At 46.8% G+C, this 18,868-nt stretch overlaps 1 protein-coding gene across 8 annotated transcripts in view; it reads left to right on the top strand.

The window, feature by feature from the left end:
• Positions 1–135: 135 nt before the first annotated feature.
• Positions 136–18,868, top strand: part of THOC5 (THO complex 5) — a 29,137-nt gene continuing 10,404 nt past the window's right edge. The window contains exons 1-14 of one of the 8 annotated variants that reach the window (XM_040250998.1): positions 136–243; positions 902–1,014; positions 1,832–1,963; positions 4,647–4,790; positions 5,706–5,819; positions 5,967–6,064; positions 8,815–8,961; positions 10,360–10,474; positions 12,173–12,305; positions 13,022–13,054; positions 14,299–14,376; positions 15,064–15,104; positions 15,307–15,406; positions 17,771–17,879. In XM_040250998.1, the coding sequence (XP_040106932.1) occupies positions 1,868–1,963; positions 4,647–4,790; positions 5,706–5,819; positions 5,967–6,064; positions 8,815–8,961; positions 10,360–10,474; positions 12,173–12,305; positions 13,022–13,054; positions 14,299–14,376; positions 15,064–15,104; positions 15,307–15,406; positions 17,771–17,879 (1,208 nt within the window). In that variant the 5' untranslated portion in view covers positions 136–243; positions 902–1,014; positions 1,832–1,867. Of the gene's footprint in view, positions 244–901; positions 1,015–1,831; positions 1,964–4,646; positions 4,791–5,702; positions 5,820–5,966; positions 6,065–8,814; positions 8,962–10,359; positions 10,475–12,172; positions 12,306–13,021; positions 13,055–14,298; positions 14,377–15,063; positions 15,105–15,306; positions 15,407–17,770; positions 17,880–18,868 lie in introns of all 8 variants that reach the window. The other 7 variants (XR_005722982.1, XM_040250996.1, XM_040251001.1 and 4 more) reach the window with 7 other exon arrangements.

Genomic DNA, 18,868 nt, shown 5'->3' with positions numbered 1-18,868 from the left:
CGGATGGCCGGCTGGGACCCGCCCAGGCAACCCAGTTGCCGCCACCACCTTGTCCCCTTACAGCCCAGCAGCCGCCTGCACCGCCCGCCGCGGGTTGTAGGGACCCTTCGCGCTCCGCTTCCGGCCTCCACAGAAGACTTCCGGTCGGCCGCTCCTTCCGCCTGCTTCTCTATGGTGCGCAAGCCACGGAGTCCCCGACGCCGGAAGTGGCACGCTCTCCGGGACGCGTCGGGGCGCGGTGTGGTGAGGAGGGGGCCGGGGCGGGGTGGGGCCGGGCGCGCGGGAACTGGGGAGTGGGCCGCGCGAGGACGTGCCCGGGCTCGGGTCTAACCCTGGTGCTCCGCCGTCATTCCCAAGGGACTCGGCGCCGCGGCCTGTTTCCTCCTGTGGCGCATGTTGGCCGCAGCATCGTCAGGCCCCACAGTGCAGCCTCTAGAAAACGACCCCGAAGGTGGTGGTGCTCGCAGCTCTCTTGCATTATGCGCGTGTCTGTGCCAGGCACTCTTGACTGTGCTGTCGAAGTCAGAATTTCCCACACTTAACGCCTCTCGGGCCCCTTCTCTGTGGAAAATTAACTTATTAATTTTTAACTGAGTCATTTTTTAAATTTAAATTTACTTTGAAAGAAAAATTTTAATCTCTACCACAAATAGAACACTTCTTTCACTGTCCTATGCAGGATGTCATGATAAAAAAAAAAAAAGATTAATGTATTGAACATGAAAAAATTAGTGACTCTGACTGGATTTCAGGTGTCTAAGGATCTGAGATAGAGTCCTTTCCTTAACAAAGGGACGTCGGCATTTGTAGATGTTAAAGGCCAACCAAAGAAATGAGACGTTCTCCGTGAGGCAGTTAGAAGTTTCTAAAGAGAACTGACAGGAATTAACTTTCTCCATAGGTATTCAACATTATTAACTACTTGGGCACCATCTGAAGCCCAGCTCCCAGATCATCTTCATTGCCTTCCCCAGTGCAACGCCTCCAGCTTTAATGTCCACCACCACCCTGGAGGTAGGGACTGCTGTTTTCATTTGATCTATGAGGAAACATGCAGAGAAAAAGGAAGTGACTTGTCCCAGAACCCATGAGATAGAGGAGTTGAGACTCCAACTTAGGGCTTCTGTGACTGGACTCTCGGGAGATCTTGGCTCCCTCGTTAAGTGTTGGTGACAGATTTACTGGGATTGGGAGGATAGGGCTTCCCACCTCAGGGGTCTCTGGTGACAGTCAGTAGAGGTAGCAGAGTGAGGATGCTTTGTGGTGCTAGAGCCCTATGAAATGTCCGTTCTGTTCTTTTAAATTTTCGGGCCAACCAGGGAGTTGAGGGCATCACCAGATGACCTGGTAGGAAGACAACAAGACACGATAATGTATCGAGAGCTCTGCTGTGGCATGGGGTGGATCCAAGCTTTAGCAGACTAGCTGTGTGATCTTGGGCAAGTCATTCACCTTCCTGACCCTCAGTGTTCTCACCTGTAAGTTAGATGCTTGTTCGTATCTGAGAGAATCCTTGTTTTAAGAACCAAATGAGAACGTACCCTTAAAGTGCTTAGCTGAAGGTCCAGAACACAGTGATCAGTCAGTAGTACTGGGAATAGGCTTTTGTGCCTGGCTGAGGAGTTTGGTCAGTGGAGATGAGGAGGACGAGTTCATTTTGAACAGACTGAGGGATGATTCCCCTTTTTACAGAGCTTTGGAGGGTTGATGACTTTTCTTGATTTACCGAGAGGTATAAGCGGCCAGAACTGCTAGACAGACTTCAGTATTCTGACTCCAGGAAAATCTCCGATTACAACTCCAGAAAAGCTTGAAAGCTTTCTCTTAACAGGTCTCTGCTGTTCCCTCCTGACTTTACCAAACAACCATGTCATCAGAATCAAGCAAAAAACGAAAGCCCAAAGTGATCCGAAGTGATGGAGCTCCAGCTGAAGGGAAGCGTACTCGTTCTGACACTGAGCAGGTGAGATCAGCCGGGGCTGCTGTGCTGCTGAGAAATTTGCAACTTGGGGCCAAGCCACCTGGCTGTGGGTTTGCAGCAGCTGAGGGTCATGGGCACAACCTCCCAGGTGGCCTCTGCTTCACCATGTTCCTGGAATTCCCTTGGCTCTTCAAGACTTAAGTATCCATGTCAGATTTGGCTGCAGTATCCCAAGAACCAACAAACCTATATTAGACATGATTAGTGGTTGGACAGAGAACGAATATTCTAGTATACTGTGCGTCTCCAGCTTTCCTGATGGTCAGATGAAGACAGTCCATCCGCACTGTGCCCCTAAGTCTTTGGAGATGTGCAGTCCTCGTCTGCTCCTGAGATGGTACCAGAACCATGTCCCCAAAGAACCTCTTTTGTGGTCTGAGTGCTTTCGTAGTCAGCAAGGTTCTTCTTTTGGTGTTTCTCTATCCTTGAATCTGTCAAGCTGATTTATGACTTAACTAATTTTTTCTTTTCCATTATGGTTTATTACAGGATGTTAAATATAGTTTCCTGTGCTATTCTGTAGCACCTTGTTATTTTATCCATTCTCTGTATAATCGTTTGTATCTGCTAATCCCAATCCATCTTTTGCTGTGGCAACACAAATCTGTTCTCTGTGTCTGTGAATTGTAAGTTCTTCTGTGTCGTATTTTAGATTCCATACATAAGTGATATCATATGGTACTTGTCTTTTTCTGACCTACTTCATTGGGCATGACAATCTCTAGGTCCATCCCGGTTGCTGCCGATCTACATTCTTTCTTAAGCTAGGCACTGTTCCATTGTGTGTGAGTATATGTATGTGTGTATCTGTGTGCATGCGTGCTTGCTTAGTCATGGCCAACTCTTTGCAACCATAGAGTATATCCCACCAGGCTCCTCTGTCCATGGGATTCTCCAGGCAAAAATACTGGAGTGGGTAGCCATTCCCTCTCCAGATCTTCCCAGGTCTCCTGAATTGCAGGGAGATTCTTACTGAGCCACCAGGGAAGCCAGTGTATATGTGTGTGTATGTATGTGTGTGTGTGTGTGTGTGTATAAACACACACCACATCTTCTTTATCTGTTCATCTGTTGATGGACTCTTAGGTTGCCTCCATGTCTTGACATAGTAAATAGTGCTGCTGTGAACACTGAAGTGCATGTATCTTTTCTAGTTAAGAGTTTTGTCCCGATACATGCCCAGAAGTAGGGTTGTTGGGTCATATGACAACCCTATGTTTAGTTTTTTGAGGACCCTCCATACTGTTTTCCATAGTGGCTGCACTAGAATTACATTCCATCAACAGTGTAGGAGGAGTCCCTTTTCTCCACACTCTGGCATTTCTTACTTGTAAGACCTTTTAAGGATGTCTGTTACAACCCGTGTGAGGTCATACTTCACTGTAGTTTTCATATGCATTTCTCTAATAATTAGCAGTGTTGAGCATCTTTTCACATGCCCATTGACTATCTGTGTGTCTTCTTTGGAGAAATATCTGTGCAAGTCTTCTGCCCATTTTTTGATTGCGTCTTTTGTTGTTGTTACTGAGTTGTATGAGCCAATACATATTTTGGAAACTAAGCCTTTGTTGATTGCAGTGTTTGCAAATATTTTCTCCCAGTCCATAGGTTGTGTGACTTAACTATATTGATTGATTGTGGGTTATTTTTTTAAACTAGAGTAAAACATACCAGCTTCAGTTTAAATAGAAGATGATGCTTTCTTTAGATTTAAGAAATTAAAATTAATTAAGAACTTTATCCTTTGGGAGGCATTGATTCTGATTCACTGTTCTTTTTTTAATAATTGAAGTATAATTGATCTTCCCTGGATCGGGAAGATCCCCTGGAGAAGGAAATGGCAACCCACTCCAGTATTCTTGCCTGGAGAATCTCATGGACGGAGGAGGCTGGTAGGCTACAGTCCACGGGGTCGCAAAGAGTCGGGCACAACTGAGCGACTTCACTCACTATAATTGACGTATAACATCAATTTCAAGTGTACAACATAATGATATTTGTATATTTTGTGAAATGATCACCAAAATGTCTAGTTAATATCCATCATGTTACATAGTTACAAATTTTTTTTTTCTTGTGATGAGAACTTTTAAGATCTACTCTCAGCAACTTTCAAACACAGAGATGCAATATTTTTAACTGTTGAAAGAGAGGTGTTTGTTTATTCCAAAGGCTGGGAGAGCAATTAGGATATTTTAGTTTCTGCTAAAGCTTGATTCAACCATCCAAACACCCATCAGAAGGAATTTGGTTAAATGAATTCTGGTTCATCATTGTGTAGCCATTTTAATGGAGATCTGTATTTATTGTGATGGGAAATTGCACTAAATAGCATGAACAGTATGATCCCATTTTATTTTATTTTGATGCATTTATCCACATTATTAACAATGAATTATTTCAGGCTGGGAGTTGAGATTATAGGCAATTATTCATTTTGGTTTTGATACTCTTCACTGTGTTCTGAATCTCTCAACACCAAACATGCATTACTTTACAATCAGAAAGAGGAAAAGAAGAAAGAAAAGCATTTGATTTGAGGACCAGATCTTTTAGAGACCTGATTTGGGGGGCTTCGTAATCACTGATCTCAGCTAAGTGTCCCTTGTTCCACCAGAGAGACTTTTACTCCCCACACCACAAGACCTGATCCTTGCCTCCACAGGAAGGTAAATACTACAGTGAGGAGGCTGAGGTGGACCTGCGGGACCCTGGCAGAGACTATGAGCTGTACAAGTACACGTGCCAGGAGCTGCAGAGGCTCATGGCCGAGATTCAGGACCTGAAGAGCAGGGGCGGCAAGGACGCGGTAAGGAGCGGCCGTAGGCGGACGTGGGTCTGCGTGGATGGATCTGGTTTGCACCTGTCACAGCCTTTCCTGATTTTGGTCTTGTGTCCTGCCATCATCAGGGGATTAGACCCTAAGGGCTCTAGAAATCTGCCTGTTAGTTATTGTAACATCACTGCATGGTCACCAACAACAGTCATGAAAGTATAGGATTAATCATTTTTTTCTGTAACTGTAATTTGATGATCCATTGAAATGGTATTTATTAAGTGCTGGGCATTTTGCTAGGTGTGGAGAAAATGAACAATACCGTCAGTCACCCTTGCAGATATAAGACCGATATATACAAGTAAGTCATAGAGACCAAAAACTGTTAATATTAAATTAAAAAAAAAAAAAAAACAGGTTTCAGGGGAGAGAAAACAGTGTGACTGAAAACTCTATGGGTAAGAAATTCAAAACAATGCATATTTTTTCAGGAATCTCGCTTATTTGTGCTTATCCTGGCCAATATTGTTAAGATTATTACAGCCTATCTGTTTGACTGTAGTCAAGTTTTATAGCTATAGTTCTACTATTTTTGTTCAAATTAATTCTGTAGTGTTTATAGAGATCAAGTTATATGGCGTGCAGTGGTGCTGTTTGGATCTCTGTGTACGTTATATAGAGACAGCTTTGGTTTGTGCATTGGCTGCATTTGCTCCATCTGTGATTCCTGTTACTTTGGTCCAAGCAGAAACTTTTTTTTTGGCCTGAGAACTGTAAGCATTTCCCTTATACAGTCATTCTTCCATCTCCCCCGACACTTCTCATGGTTCTGAACTCCTTCCAGTGTCTGGTCTTAACCCTAGATGAGGTTGGGTCAGCAGTGAGGGGCTGAAGGAAGCTGAGCCAGCTCCATTTGTCAAGGTCTTTATCAGTTTTCTCGGCCAGCAGGCAGTTGAGATAGAAGATCGGAGGATCCAGAGCTGTGTGCATTTCATGACTCTAAAGAAGCTTAATCGATTAGCCCACATCAGGTTGAAGAAAGGAAGAGATCAGACCCATGAGGTAGGAGCTGAGAGACTTACTCTGCTCTTCCTCCCTTTCACCCCCTCCCTAATCCCCTTTCCCTTTTTCTGAGTTTGCAGCCTGCTGTGCTTTGCCCTGCCCCACCTCGCCTTGTCGCACTCCCCTCTGACCTTCTCTTCCTTGCAGGCCAAGCAGAAAGTGGACGCCTATCACCTGCAGCTCCAGAACCTGTTGTATGAGGTGATGCACCTGCAGAAGGAGATCACCAAGTGTCTGGAGTTTAAGTGAGTTTTGGAGCACAGGGCTTTGGCACGGCGATCTGCTGGTAAACTGCGTTTCCCTCCGTAGCTCAGTGTGAGCCAGTTTCTTTAAAAAGGAGTCAGATGCGCTTGGAGACTGCAGGATCTGGGGAAAGGATGAATAAATCACTTTTGAATGGGAAAATCGGAAGCAGCAGTTCCAGGCTGCACAAAGAACCTCAGAAGCCTGTCTGACCCTTTGGAGTTTTTAGCTCTGACCCTGGCGAAAAGCAGTTGTCTCCCCGGCAGGGAGAGTCTTCGCATTATCAGTTTGATTCCTGAGCACCTGTATGTGAGCAGCTCACTTCCAGTTACATCTTTTTAACCTTTTGACCCAGTTTTTCCCTCTGAAGTTCCAGAAATTCATTTTTGCAAATGGATTTCATTCTTTGGAACCTGAACCCCTTGTTGCCTAGCTGCCTCTAGGTGAACAAACCACAGGTTGTCAGTATCCTTCTTAAATCGTGATGCCTCGTGGCAAGTCCAAGGTGAAAGATCAGAAAGAGGGAGGAATAGACAGAATAAGAGAGGGGAGCATGTTCATGCTTGATCAGACCTATTTGTGTAAACTGAAAGGAGTCAGGTTTTATTTGTCATAAACTTGAGATGAGGGAGACCACGTTAGACGTTGTTGTTGTTCAGTCGCTAAGTTGTGTCTGATTCTCTGCAAACCTTTGGACTACAGCACACCAGGCTTCCCTGTTTGCTCAGACTCATGTCCATTGAGTCAGTGATGTCATCTAGCCATTTCACGTTAGACATTGGGTCTGGTGTGTGCTGATTTTCAAGAGGCACCTTTCTCTGCTCCACAAATTCATCACATAATTATGCTGAAATACAGAAGTAAAATCCACATCAAGTAACTGAGTTAACAGTGTTGTAAAGTTGTCAGTTTCCTGGTTTTGACTATCATTCTTAGATAAGATATTATCATTGAGGGAACCTGGGAGAAGGGTACATGGAGGAAATAAACTCTTAGTTTAAGATTCACAAGAAGTTTTAAAAATATTACTATTTAAAAATAAGAAAGGTATAACAACACCAAGGGTATGATGCGCCACCTGTTACTGTTGTTCAGATGAAAGCCAACAAATGCAGAACGCAGCCGAATGCAGTCTTGTGGCGAAGCAGTGGCCATGTGGAAGGACCAGGGACCCTGGACAGCATGGGTTTAGCTCCCAGCTCTGCCACTCCTTAGTTGTGTGGCCTTAGGCAAGCTGCTTACTGATGGTAGCCTCAGTTTCATTTGAAAAATGGAAGTAACCATCCCTGTCTCAGTTCTTGTAAGAATTAAGTGAGATAAGGATGGTATTTCCAGTAGTCGTGCATGGATGTGAGAGTTGGACTATAAAGAAACCTGAGCGCCGAAGAATTGATGTCTTTGAACTGTGGTGTTGGAGAAAAGTCTTGAGAGTCCCTTGAACTGCAAGGAGATCAAACCAGTACATCTTAAAGGAAATCAGTCCTGAATATTCATTGAAAGGATGCTGAAGCTGAAATTTCAATACTTTGGCCACCTGATGCGAAGAACTGACTCCTTGGGAAAAATACTGATGCTGGGAAAGGTTGAAGGCAGGAAGAGAAGGGGATGACAGAGGATAAGATAGTTGGATGGCATCACTGACTCAATGGACATGAGTTTGAACAAGCTCCGGGAGTTGGTAATGGATAGGGAAGCCTGGCATGCTGTAGTCCATGGGGTCGCAAAGAGTTGGACACAACTGAGCAGTTGAACTGAGCTGAAGGATGGTATACAGTGGGTACGTAATACATGGCAGCTCCTGTTATTACTGCTATACAACCTGAGCACTACTGTGTTCATGTAGCAAAAAGGATTGGGTTTTTTTTATACACATGTGCCACTATACATGTAATAGTTAAAGCCTCTAGATCTTTTCATATCAGCTCTACCATGTTGAATCTTCCTCATGTTAAGCTTAGATAGTTAATAATTTAAACTGAAATGTAGACTTTTATGTTTATTCCTGCTAAATTGCATTTCTTGGTTTGAGCCTGACATTCTAGGCCTAGACCATGATGGGTTTTTTTTTTTTTTAATTCATTTTCCTTATGACCATGAATACATTGTTTGATAAGTAATTTTCTTCTTATTTATATAATTGTGATTGTGCTGGGTCTTTGTTGCTGCACAGGCTTTTCTCTGGTTGCAGCAGGTAGGGGCTACTCTGTAATTGCAGTAGGCGGGCTTCTCATTGTGGCGGCTTCTGTTATTGCTGAGCATGGGTTCTGGGGTGGCCAGACTCAGTAATTCTAGCTCGCTGGCTCTAGAGAGCATGGGCTTAGTTGCCCCACCGCCTGTGGGATCTTCCCAAATCAGGGATTGCACCCATGTCTCGTATATTGCCAGGTGGACTCTTTACCACTGAGCCACCAGGGAAGCCCAACTATGATGTTTTTATTTGATTCTTTAATCTCTTAGCTCTCTTGCAGAGCTTGGAGAGGTCTGTACGTTTCATAAGCCTGTTTTCTAGGTCTTTAGTTAAATCACGGGTATAAAGCTTGGGCACCGTGGGTAAGGATCCTGTGGCAAGTCACCAACTATCTCTCTTCACACTGAAATACCTACTAATGAACATTTGCTGAGAAGCCTGGATTCCAGGCTCCTGAGTGGCTATATAGACCAGGCCAGAGTACACATACCTGGGGGGAACTGGGGGCCCGCTTGAGCCAGTGTTTCTGAGAACAGCAGCTTGACATTGAGTTTTTGACTACAGGTCAAAGCACGAAGAAATCGATCTGGTCAGCTTAGAGGAGTTTTATAAGGAGGCTCCTCCAGATATCAGCAAGGCAGAAGTCACCATGGGAGACCCTCACCAGCAAACCCTTGCACGTCTGGACTGGGAGCTGGAGCAGCGGAAAAGGTAGCGTTTCCTCCTTCCTGACCTATTCTCCTGTACAGATACGAACCTGTATTCACCAGGGCCAGTGCTTTGTCCTGTCCCAGGGTCAATAGCAAAGCACAGTGGGACCAGCAGAATGGCCTCTAAGACCAGATTGTGTTTTTTAATTAAGTCACACTTCGCATTTCACACTTGACCGGCTATACCGTAAGTGGGGTTGGAATTGCTTAAGGCTGTTACAAGAAAGTTGAGGTAACCTTTCCTTGAAACTTTTAATGCCTAAAACTTAAATACCTTTTGTACTATAAATTTAATTTTTTTTGCCTTTTCCCCCACCCGTAAGCGTATTCATATGGTATTACAAAGCTTTGCAAATGTTATTTCAGAAGACTATACAGCATTCCATTGTAAATTGTCACATACTGTTTCCATAGTGGATTGGACTTTTAAGTTGTTTGCATTTTTTTGCTATTGTAAATAATGCATTGAGGCACCCCTGTACATATAAAACTTTTTGTACTAATAAAGAGCTTTTCTTTATTAAGTATGAATAGAATGTCTATACTTTGTAATTTAATCAAGATTTTTCTTAGGATATGGTATGTATATACGTTTTTCACCCTAGACGTTTTTTGGTTGTATCCCTTCCACCATGGTGACTTTTTCCTCTTTCCATGTGTACAGGAATTCTGGTGCTTTTGGGTGGCACATTTGCTTTGTTTTCTGTCAGAAAAGGAGGTATTTTTAATCCCTTGCATTTTTCTGTTGTTGAGTGTATTTTGTGCCTTTGGTCTACATTATGAATTTATTAAATACAGAGTCTGGATCTTAGGGAATTGGTTTCAGCTTTTTAGCACTTGGAACAGGCCTATCACACCCCTTTCGAGTACGTAGCCTGCCCGTGGCTAAGCCACGAGAGTTCCATTCCTGTGCCTCTGGCCTGGAATCCATCCCCACTCAGGCCAGTCTGTGGGCCTCATTCAGATTCTGTAGCTGCTGGGTCCGTATGTTTGTGAAAGTTTTGGGTCTAGCCTCTGAGGCAAAAAATGGAGCAGGAGGTGACATGGGAGTATTCCCTAGTGGTTATGAGCATGGCCTCCGGAGCAGACAGGCCTGGATTCAGAGCCCAGCTCTGTGCTTGCTCTTAGCTGGACGACCTTGGACAAGTTACCCACCTGCCTGAGCCTCGGTTTCCTCCTTCAGGGATAAGGAAGGTCCCCATCTTCCAGCGATTTTATAAAGGATTAAATACCATAATGTTTATAAAGAGGTCTTCAAAGTGCCTGGCATGTAGTAAATGCTAGGAAACATTAGCAGTTCATCATGACTGCGGTCATTTGGTAGAGTCTGGCGGTGAACAGGTGTGTTGGTGTGTCCCTGGGGGGCATCCCAGGACAGTGCTCTGTCCTCCCTCAACAGGCTGGCGGAGAAGTACCGAGAGTGCCTGTCCAACAAGGAGAAGATCCTCAAGGAGATTGAGGTGAAGAAGGAGTACCTGAGTAGCCTCCAGCCTCGTCTCAACAGCATCATGCAGGTGAGAGTCTCCCCACAGCCCGCCACCTCCTTGGCTTTTACTTGGCCTTCACCACCCAGTGACCTCGGGCCACCAGCAGCCACATTGCCCTGTGGGTTTTGTCGGGTCTGTGAGCCTAGAGCATAATGCAAGGATGGCCCCGTCTGCAGGCGCACAGCTGGCCTAGTAAGGTTGTGTCCTTTGTGGAGGAAGTGCAGGCAGGATGGGCTCAGGAACGCATATACACATTTACCTGGGTGTTTTCACCCAGCGCCTCTTCCGGGTAAAACACTGTCACAGACTGTAAGCAGAGTTTACCGTCGCATGACCTCCACCAGCCTGCAGTCTGCGAGGACCTACGCTTGTGGGTGCTAGGTCCCCTGCCTGCACCTCAGGGGCCAACTGCTTGGTAGAGCTCTCACTCTGAAAAGAACTGCGCTAGTATTGAAAGCCATCAGGTGCCTCGGGAGGGAAAGTCCCCACTTTTTGCCTGTAAAGTGCAATGTCTGTCTTTGTGGGTGACCTTACTTTTGTTTGTGAAGTCAGATTTGATTTAAATCTTTATAGTTTTATAAAGCAGGGTATATGGCTAATATGGAGGAACTTTGTAAAAGGACCCTAGAGAAATTAAAAATTCACTTTTGTAGGATTTGGCAAGATCTGTGTTTCCTCTCTAGGTATAGAATTAACAGATACTTATATAGGACAGAAGTCAGAAACTTAAAGTTTTGATTGTACTTAAATTTTTCCTGTTAACTGGAAGCACTCCAAATGCTCCTAAGTAGGGTGTAGGGTAAATAAATTCTTGCACGGTTCAGTCCTAACAGCTGTGATGGAAGTGTGAAACAGCCTGTTACTGACAGAGGAACTAGACAGAAAGATCTGTGAAATTATGAAACAAAAAATGCGAGTTGTAGAACATGTAGCTATAATCTCATGTGTACACGCGCCTTCATTTACAGAGTATTGAATGGATGCGTATGTGTGCTAAGTCATCTGTGTGCTTAGAAAAGTGTGTTTTTATACCAGACCATTAATGGTTACCTTTGGTGGCTGGGAACTGGGAACTTTTGCCTTATAAACTTGAATACAACCTTTTAAAAAAGAAGTACTCATATTACTTAAAAAAAATAATTTTACATAAAACTATATAGCTTGTACATGCAGGTCAATAAATTTTCACTGTGTGCACATATGTGAACACATCTGTGTAATCAACACTCAGAATTGAGAAGAACTTTACCAGTTTTCCAGAAATTACTTTATTCCCCTCACAGTCTGGGGAGACGGTGACTGCCACTGTGTACACATGGCCTATATCTCCATTCATTTAGAGCTTTCATTGCTCAGGTGTTGGTGTAGAAGTTTACACATTTGACGTTTAGGTACTTAATGTTTTCCTGAAGCTAGGGGAATTGGTATCATTTTTTTTTCTTTAAAAAAAATTAGAATATAATTGTTTTATAATATTGTGTCAGTTTCTGCTGTACAACGTGAATCGGCTATACGTATACATATATCCCCTCCCTCACGAGTCTCCTTCCCACCCATCCCCCCATTCCACCCTTCTCGGTCATCACAGAGCGCTGAGCTGAGCTCCTTTGGTATCTTTTTTTAAAGTTCATTTTCTTATTGTTTGTCATTGCTGTCAACTTGATAAGGTTCCTGTGTGAACTGCCTACGAAAGAGAAACAAAATCCCTTCTTCCGTTGCTTGCAGGCTTCCCTCCCGGTGCAGGAGTACCTGTTCATGCCCTTCGACCAGGCTCACAAGCAGTACGAGACAGCCAGACACCTGCCGCCTCCCCTCTATGTGCTCTTTGTACAAGCCACTGCGTACGGGCAGGCCTGTGGTGAGTGTGGGGCGGGCCGGGGAGAGGGGCTGTGGGCGCAGCGGCCGAGGCCAGGGAGGCATCTGGAAGCACCGCCTGCCAAGGAAAGCTCCCGGGCCCTGCCCAGAAGCCCTCAGGTGACAGATGCTGCCTCCCCCCTGCACCGCCCAGCATGGCTGCTTTGACCAGCTGGCCTGAGGCTGGACTAACCTGATGGGCACTCCAGGATGGATGGCTTTGAATCTCTGATGAGCCCGGCTGGTCGGCTGTTGGGTTCAGTGCCCAGGCAGCCTCTCCAGGCTCCCAAGTGCCTCCTCCATCAAGGCACGCTTGGCAGGTGGATCGGTGCCTTCCGCTTGCTTGAGGGAGAAGCTTGGTGAACACAGGTCCCAGCCAGCTCTCCCAGGCTTTCACCGCCATGCCCTGGGACAGGCCGCATGTCATCACAGTGAATTACCAGGGGAGAGGAGGTGTCCTTATTAAGCTTGAAGGCAGCCCGTGACTCCAGTAGGATTTGGGGACGTTTCTGGAGATCCTACCTCTTGCCTTCCTGCAGCTTTCCCCTGGCACCTAAACTTTTCTCCCCTCCTCCACCCCACCACCTCAGACACGCTGCATCGGTGCATGCCTGTCCTCCCAGCCGCGGCATCCACACATTACTGTCTCTCTTCTTGTGTCTTCCCGGTCCCTTTGGTCCTCTCCCTCCCCTCTGTTCTCCCTCCTGTTTTTATCATCAGCTCATAGGAAATCTTCCCAGCCCCCTAGACAGGGTGAGTAATTTTCTTTTATTTTGTGTTTGAAATCCAGCCTGTTTTCATTCCCATTTTACTGTGGAATTCCAGGAGTAAACTAGTCAGAAGAACAGTCTGGCATTTGCCTGTGTTTGGTGGGGGCAGCCAGTTTCTTTGGGACGAGCTGTGGTGGTTGTTACGGGGCTGTCAGTGATAAGCAGTGGTCAGCCACCTGGGAATACGTCAGTGGCCTGCCCCTTGGGGGAAGTCTGTCATCCTTCTTTACACTCTTGGGCAAACTCTTTTAGGCCCCCATGACTATGTGCATCTCTGTGCACCCCTTTGAATGGAGCAAGAAGGGCTATAGCCTCTCTGACCTCCCAACACCAGACGCACAGAGTTCCACAACGCTCGGTGAGCTGTCAGGCCTGGTGCAGGGATCAGGATGCTTAGCTCTGGTAGAGGGACCAAGCTCAGGTTGAATAGACTTGAATCCTAGTTTGTCTACTTGGCTATTATATCTAACATCCCTGAGCCTTAATTTTCTCATCTGTAAATGGCTAGAGTTATAGTATTTCTCCTGTAGGGTTGTTGTGAGGATTCAAAGTGAATTTTTTTAAGTAATTTTAAAATTAAAGTTACAGGTATTAGCTCATTCAGTCCTCATCAGCCAGCTGGGCAGCTCCATCTGTCAAATCCCCATTTCACAGATGCTGAAACTGAGGCTCCAAGCAGTGACATAACTTCCCAGGTTGTGAGTTTGGGAGTTGGTTGGGTAGAGACTGAGGCCTGAGAGTAGACTGCAGGTTCCATCTTCCTCCCCACTGGCCTTCTTCCAATTAAATGTGACAGGCAGGTTCTGGGTGTTTGGTGTAGCACAGAAGAATAACTGAGGGGAGAGCTGTCATTCCTAGGATGTGGACAGTTACAGGGTCCAGATGAGAGCTTTTTTGATAGTTGGCAGAATTGTGCCATGTGGCTCTGGGCCATTGGTTTGGATTTCTGTGCCTTGGTGTAAACCTGAAAAGAGAATTCACACCTAGTCTCAGGTGATGCTTGGCCAGGAATCTGCACTTGGATTCCTTGTTTTCAGTAAATGATGGAAAAAAGACTTAGGTTTCCTGCCTTGCTGCTCTGCATTGGGAGAAAGGGCTTTTTGCCTTCCAGCCCCTGTCAGTAAGGAACTGTGACAGGTGCAGGCAGTGCGGCCCCAGGGTGGGCCTGCTGTGTGGCTGAGCTCCTTTCCTCAGCAGCTGTCACAGGCTGTTCTTTCTTGCTCCCAGATAAGATGTTGTCTGTGGCGATTGAAGGCAGCGTGGATGAGGCCAAGGCTCTGTTCAAGCCTCCCGAGGACTCCCAGGGTAAGTGGTGCTCAGGATCCTCCCCCACGTCCTCCTCTGCTGATTCCGGGGCCACCAGGTCCCCACCCAGGGCCATCTCTGGTCTTGTGGAAATGAGCCGTACTGGTTCTGAGTGGCAGGGAGCTTGGCTTCAGTGTCTCAGTGCTCGGGGTAAACAGGGAAAAGCCCTGCCTGTGGATTTCAGCCCTGCTTCTCACTAGCTCGCAGCGCTGGGGAAACTCTTCAACGTTTGGAGCCTCATTTCACTCACCTGTCAAAACAAGATAGTGATAGCTCGTGTATCTAGGATTGTGATGTGGGTTAAAGGAGGTCGGGCATGTAGATCCCTCAGCATCACCCTCAGCACATGGCTTGTAATCCTCAGATGTATGAGCTGCTGCTGTTGTTCATGTTACTGTTATTGCTTCCACCACCAGCGGAGGACCTTAGGATGTCCCTAGGGGACATTAATGCCCTAGGACGGCATTAAAAAGCGCTGAAAGAACTCAGGAGTGATGGGATTATGGGTCATTATCCTTTTCCTTGCATCACTGTACCGTACTGAGTGAGAAGCAGCAGATTTATTATTTATTCTAAGGAAATTCATTGACAAAAGCCTGAGCCCTTTAACACACCCTGACTGAGGTGCTCTGGGGAGAATTGGGGGAGTCCCCTCATCCCCCAGCTGCCTTCTCTCTGTCACTGCAGACGATGAGAGCGACTCGGACGCTGAGGAGGAGCAGACCACGGTGAGAGCACGGGGCCCGCTAGCTGCCAGGTGCCATCCTCCCTGGAAGCAGAAGAGAGAGATGTGGAAGAGAGGGCGGCTGGGATCCTGACAGCCTGAGAGCTGAAGCACAGGTCCCAGTGCTGAAGCCATGGGTGGCAGGGAGAGGGAAGGGGGATTCCTGTGACGCGTGCTTAACCTGCTCAACTCCCTCCTTTGTCCAGAAACGCCGGCGACCCACACTGGGAGTTCAGCTAGACGACAAGCGCAAGGAGATGCTGAAGAGGCACCCGCTGTCTGTTCTGCTGGACCTGAAGTGCAAAGGTCTGGCTCTCCATAGTCTGGGGCATCTCATAACACCTGGGAGTACGGCCAGCTGCAGCCACCTGGGGTCTGGCAAGCCGATGCCCCCTTGCCTACGGAAAGATTCTGGTTTCATATTTCTGTTTTCCTTTATTGTTCTTCATGGAGTTTGACTTTATTTTCCCTTCCTGAATCATAACCCTAAAAACAAAACCATTAGACACATCAGGGACACTTGATGAAGCTACCATCTTTCTGAATTTGACAGGTCAGATCCACAGAGCAAGTTGCCAAGAGTATGCAGCTTTTGACTATCATAATCAACTTGCTTAATTTAATACATACAAGTAGAACTTTGTATTCTGCAGAGAATGTGGGTTTTGAAACTGGCTTCATATGGATACTGGAGCACATGATAAAGCATCCCAGCGTGATAAGAGTTAATGGTCAGACATAAGCTTCCTTCTCACCCCAGCCTCCCAGACCCTGGGCCTAGGTCTGAGTTCCAAGGGCGGCCATTATGATGGTTTTCTGTGTATTTTCAATAAATAGTCTATGCGGTAGTCAGTTCTTGACATCAGGTGGCCAAAGTATTGGAGCTTCAGCTTTAGCATCAGTCCTTCCAATGAATATTCAGGGTTGATTTCCTTTAGGATTGACTGGTTTGATCTCCTTGCTGTCCAAGGGACTCGCGAGAGTCTTCTCCAGCACCACAGTTTGAAAACATCAGTTCTTCAGTGCTTAGCCTTCTTTATAGCCCAACTCTCATATCTGTACATGGTTACTTCACCGGAGTGCAGTTTTCAAAATCAGAGTTAGTTTCATTGATTCAGTTCAGTTCAGTCACTCGGTCGTGTCCGACTCTTTGCAACCCCATGAATCGCAGCACGCCAGGCCTCCCTGTCCATCACCATCTCCCGGAGTTCAGACAGACTCATGTCCATCGAGTCTGTGATGCCATCCAGCCATCTCATCCTCGGTCATCCCCTTCTTCTCCTGCCCCCAATCCCTCCCAGCATCACGGTCTTTTCCAATGAGTCAACTTTTCACATGAGGTGGCCAAAGTACTAGAGCTTCAGCTTTAGCATCATTCCTTCCAAAGAAATCCCAGGGCTGATCTCCTTCAGAATGGACTGGTTGGATCTCCTTGCAGTCCAAGGGACTCGCAAGAGTCTTCTCCAACACCACAGTTCAAAAGCATCAATTCTTTGGCGCTCAGCCTTCTTCACTGTCCAACTCTCACATCCATACATGACCACAGGAAAAACCATAGCCTTGACTAGATGGACCTTAGTTGGCAAAGTAATGTCTCTGCTTTTGAATATACTATCTAGGTTGGTCATAACTTTTCTTCCAAGGAGTAAGCATCTTTTAATTTCATGGCTGCAGTCACCATCTGCAGTGATTTTGGAGCCCCCCAAAATAAAGTCTGACACTGTTTCCCCATCTATTTCCCATGAAGTGATGGGACCGGATGCCATGATCTTAGTTTTCTGAATGTTGAGCTTTAAGCCAACTTTTTCACTCTCCTCTTTCACTTTCAAGAGGCTTTTTAGCTCCTCTTTACTTTCTGCCATAAGGGTGGTGTCATCTGCATTTCTGAGGTTATTGATATTTCTCCCGGCAGTCTTGATTCCAGCTTGTGTTTCTTCCAGCCCAGCGTTTCTCATGATGCACTCTGCATAGAAGTTAAATAAGCAGGGTGACAATATACAGCCTTGACGTACTCCTTTTCCTATTTGGAACCAGCCTGTTGTTCCATGTCCAGTTCTAACTGTTGCTTCATTGGTACTATACCATTAACTATAGAACTTACTCAGGTGCCCCTGGTTTTTCCCCTAATGCCCTTTTCCTGTTCCCAGATTCAATCCAGGATCTCATGCGCATCTAGTCATTGTGCCCCTTAGTCTCCTCAAGTCTTTGCTTGTTTTTTGTGACCTTGACACTTTGGAAGATGAGGTTTATGTATCATGTAGAAAGACTCTCAGTTTGGCCTTGTCTGATGTTTTCTGATTAGAAAGCACACCACAGATAGGGTGTTGACCGTCCTGTATTACCAGGGATCCATGGTATCACCGTGTCTTGGTACTGGTGACGTTAACCCAGATCACTTGCTGACCTGGTGATCACTTGATGGCTTCTTTTCCTTGTTGTTTTAGTTGGAAGCAGAGTCTCTACGTCCAATCCACTCTCAAGGGAGGAAAATGAAGCTCCACCTCTTGGAGGGAGGGGTAGTAAAGAATTTGTAGAGACTTTTTTTAGTCAGTATTAAGTTGCCGTTGTTCTTGTGTGAAAGATCTTAAACGTCGTTGATGTTCTATGATTCTGTTGACTCCCTTCTAACGCCAGCTCATAAAGGACGTCTCTTTCCCTCCTCCCCTCCAGATGACAGTGTGCTGCACCTGACTTTCTACTACCTCATGAACCTCAACATCATGACGGTGAAAGCTAGAGTGACCACCGCCGCGGAGCTGATCACGCCCATCAGTGCAGGGTGCCGCTGCGGGGCTGGCGGGCGGGCGGGGCTGGCGGGCGCCTGCCTGCTGTGCTGGTCCCGGGCCCTCTCACCTGACTCGGAGGGGTTCACGGCCGCACTGGCGTCTGCTGTCGCGTCCACACAGCCAGAAGTCCTGGCGCACTAAGGGTGTATTTAGAAAGCACTCACTGGCTGGAATCCGTGCAGTCTCCTCACTACACGGCCGATGACAGAAACGACTGCAGCCTGTTGTAAACTGAGTGGGTGGGCTCCAGCTTTTACACCAGTGGAAAGAGTGTGAACGTGAGACTTGGCAGACTTTACCAGGTTGACAGATTTAGGCCTCTCTTTCTCTTGTCTTTTTCTGTCCCAAGGGCCTGGGATTTTACTCTGCAGCTCAGCTCAATCCCAGGTTGTCCTTACCTGGCAGCAGCAGTGGGAAGAAGACTGGTGGGTGGGTTTTGAGAAGGGTGAGCAGAGGCACATAGAGGAAGCCACAGGGGCAGCATCCCCAGAAAGGTCCTGACCATGGCTGCTGGTCGTGGGAGGAAGGGAAGAGGACCAAGAGGGCCTGGGGCTGAAGGAGGCTCGCCTGGCCTGGCTCGCCACCCAGCCCTGCCCCACTGAGTCCTCACGTCAGGTGTAGATAGACTGGGAGGCTCAGGGCTCTTCCCAGGGCTGCCCGAGGGTGGCTGCCGTCCACCCTGCGCTTAGCGTCCGTGCCCCATCCTGGCTGCATCCTTGTCCCTGTGCTTGAGAGTGATGCTGAGCCATCCTGAGCACTGTGGGTGCTGTTGTCCCTGTTCCTACCTCACGCCAGCAGGGGGAGCCTGGGGCTGGCTTCTCCAGACCACCCAGTCGCACTGCTCAGCCAGAGGGCCCCTGTGGAGCTCCTTGTGGTGAGCATTCTGCCTGCTCCCTTCTCAGACGCCCACCTGCTAAGCCCTGGGGCTGCAGGCTGGCACCACTGAACCCTGAAGACCTCTCCTCACCAGCCTCTGCACGTG

This window comes from Oryx dammah, unplaced genomic scaffold (assembly GCF_014754425.2).
Source record: "Oryx dammah isolate SB20612 unplaced genomic scaffold, SCBI_Odam_1.1 HiC_scaffold_12, whole genome shotgun sequence".
NCBI lineage: Eukaryota > Metazoa > Chordata > Mammalia > Artiodactyla > Bovidae > Oryx > Oryx dammah.
The sequence above is the reverse complement of the archived record's forward strand: the minus strand, read 5'-3'. Positions and strand labels throughout refer to the sequence as shown.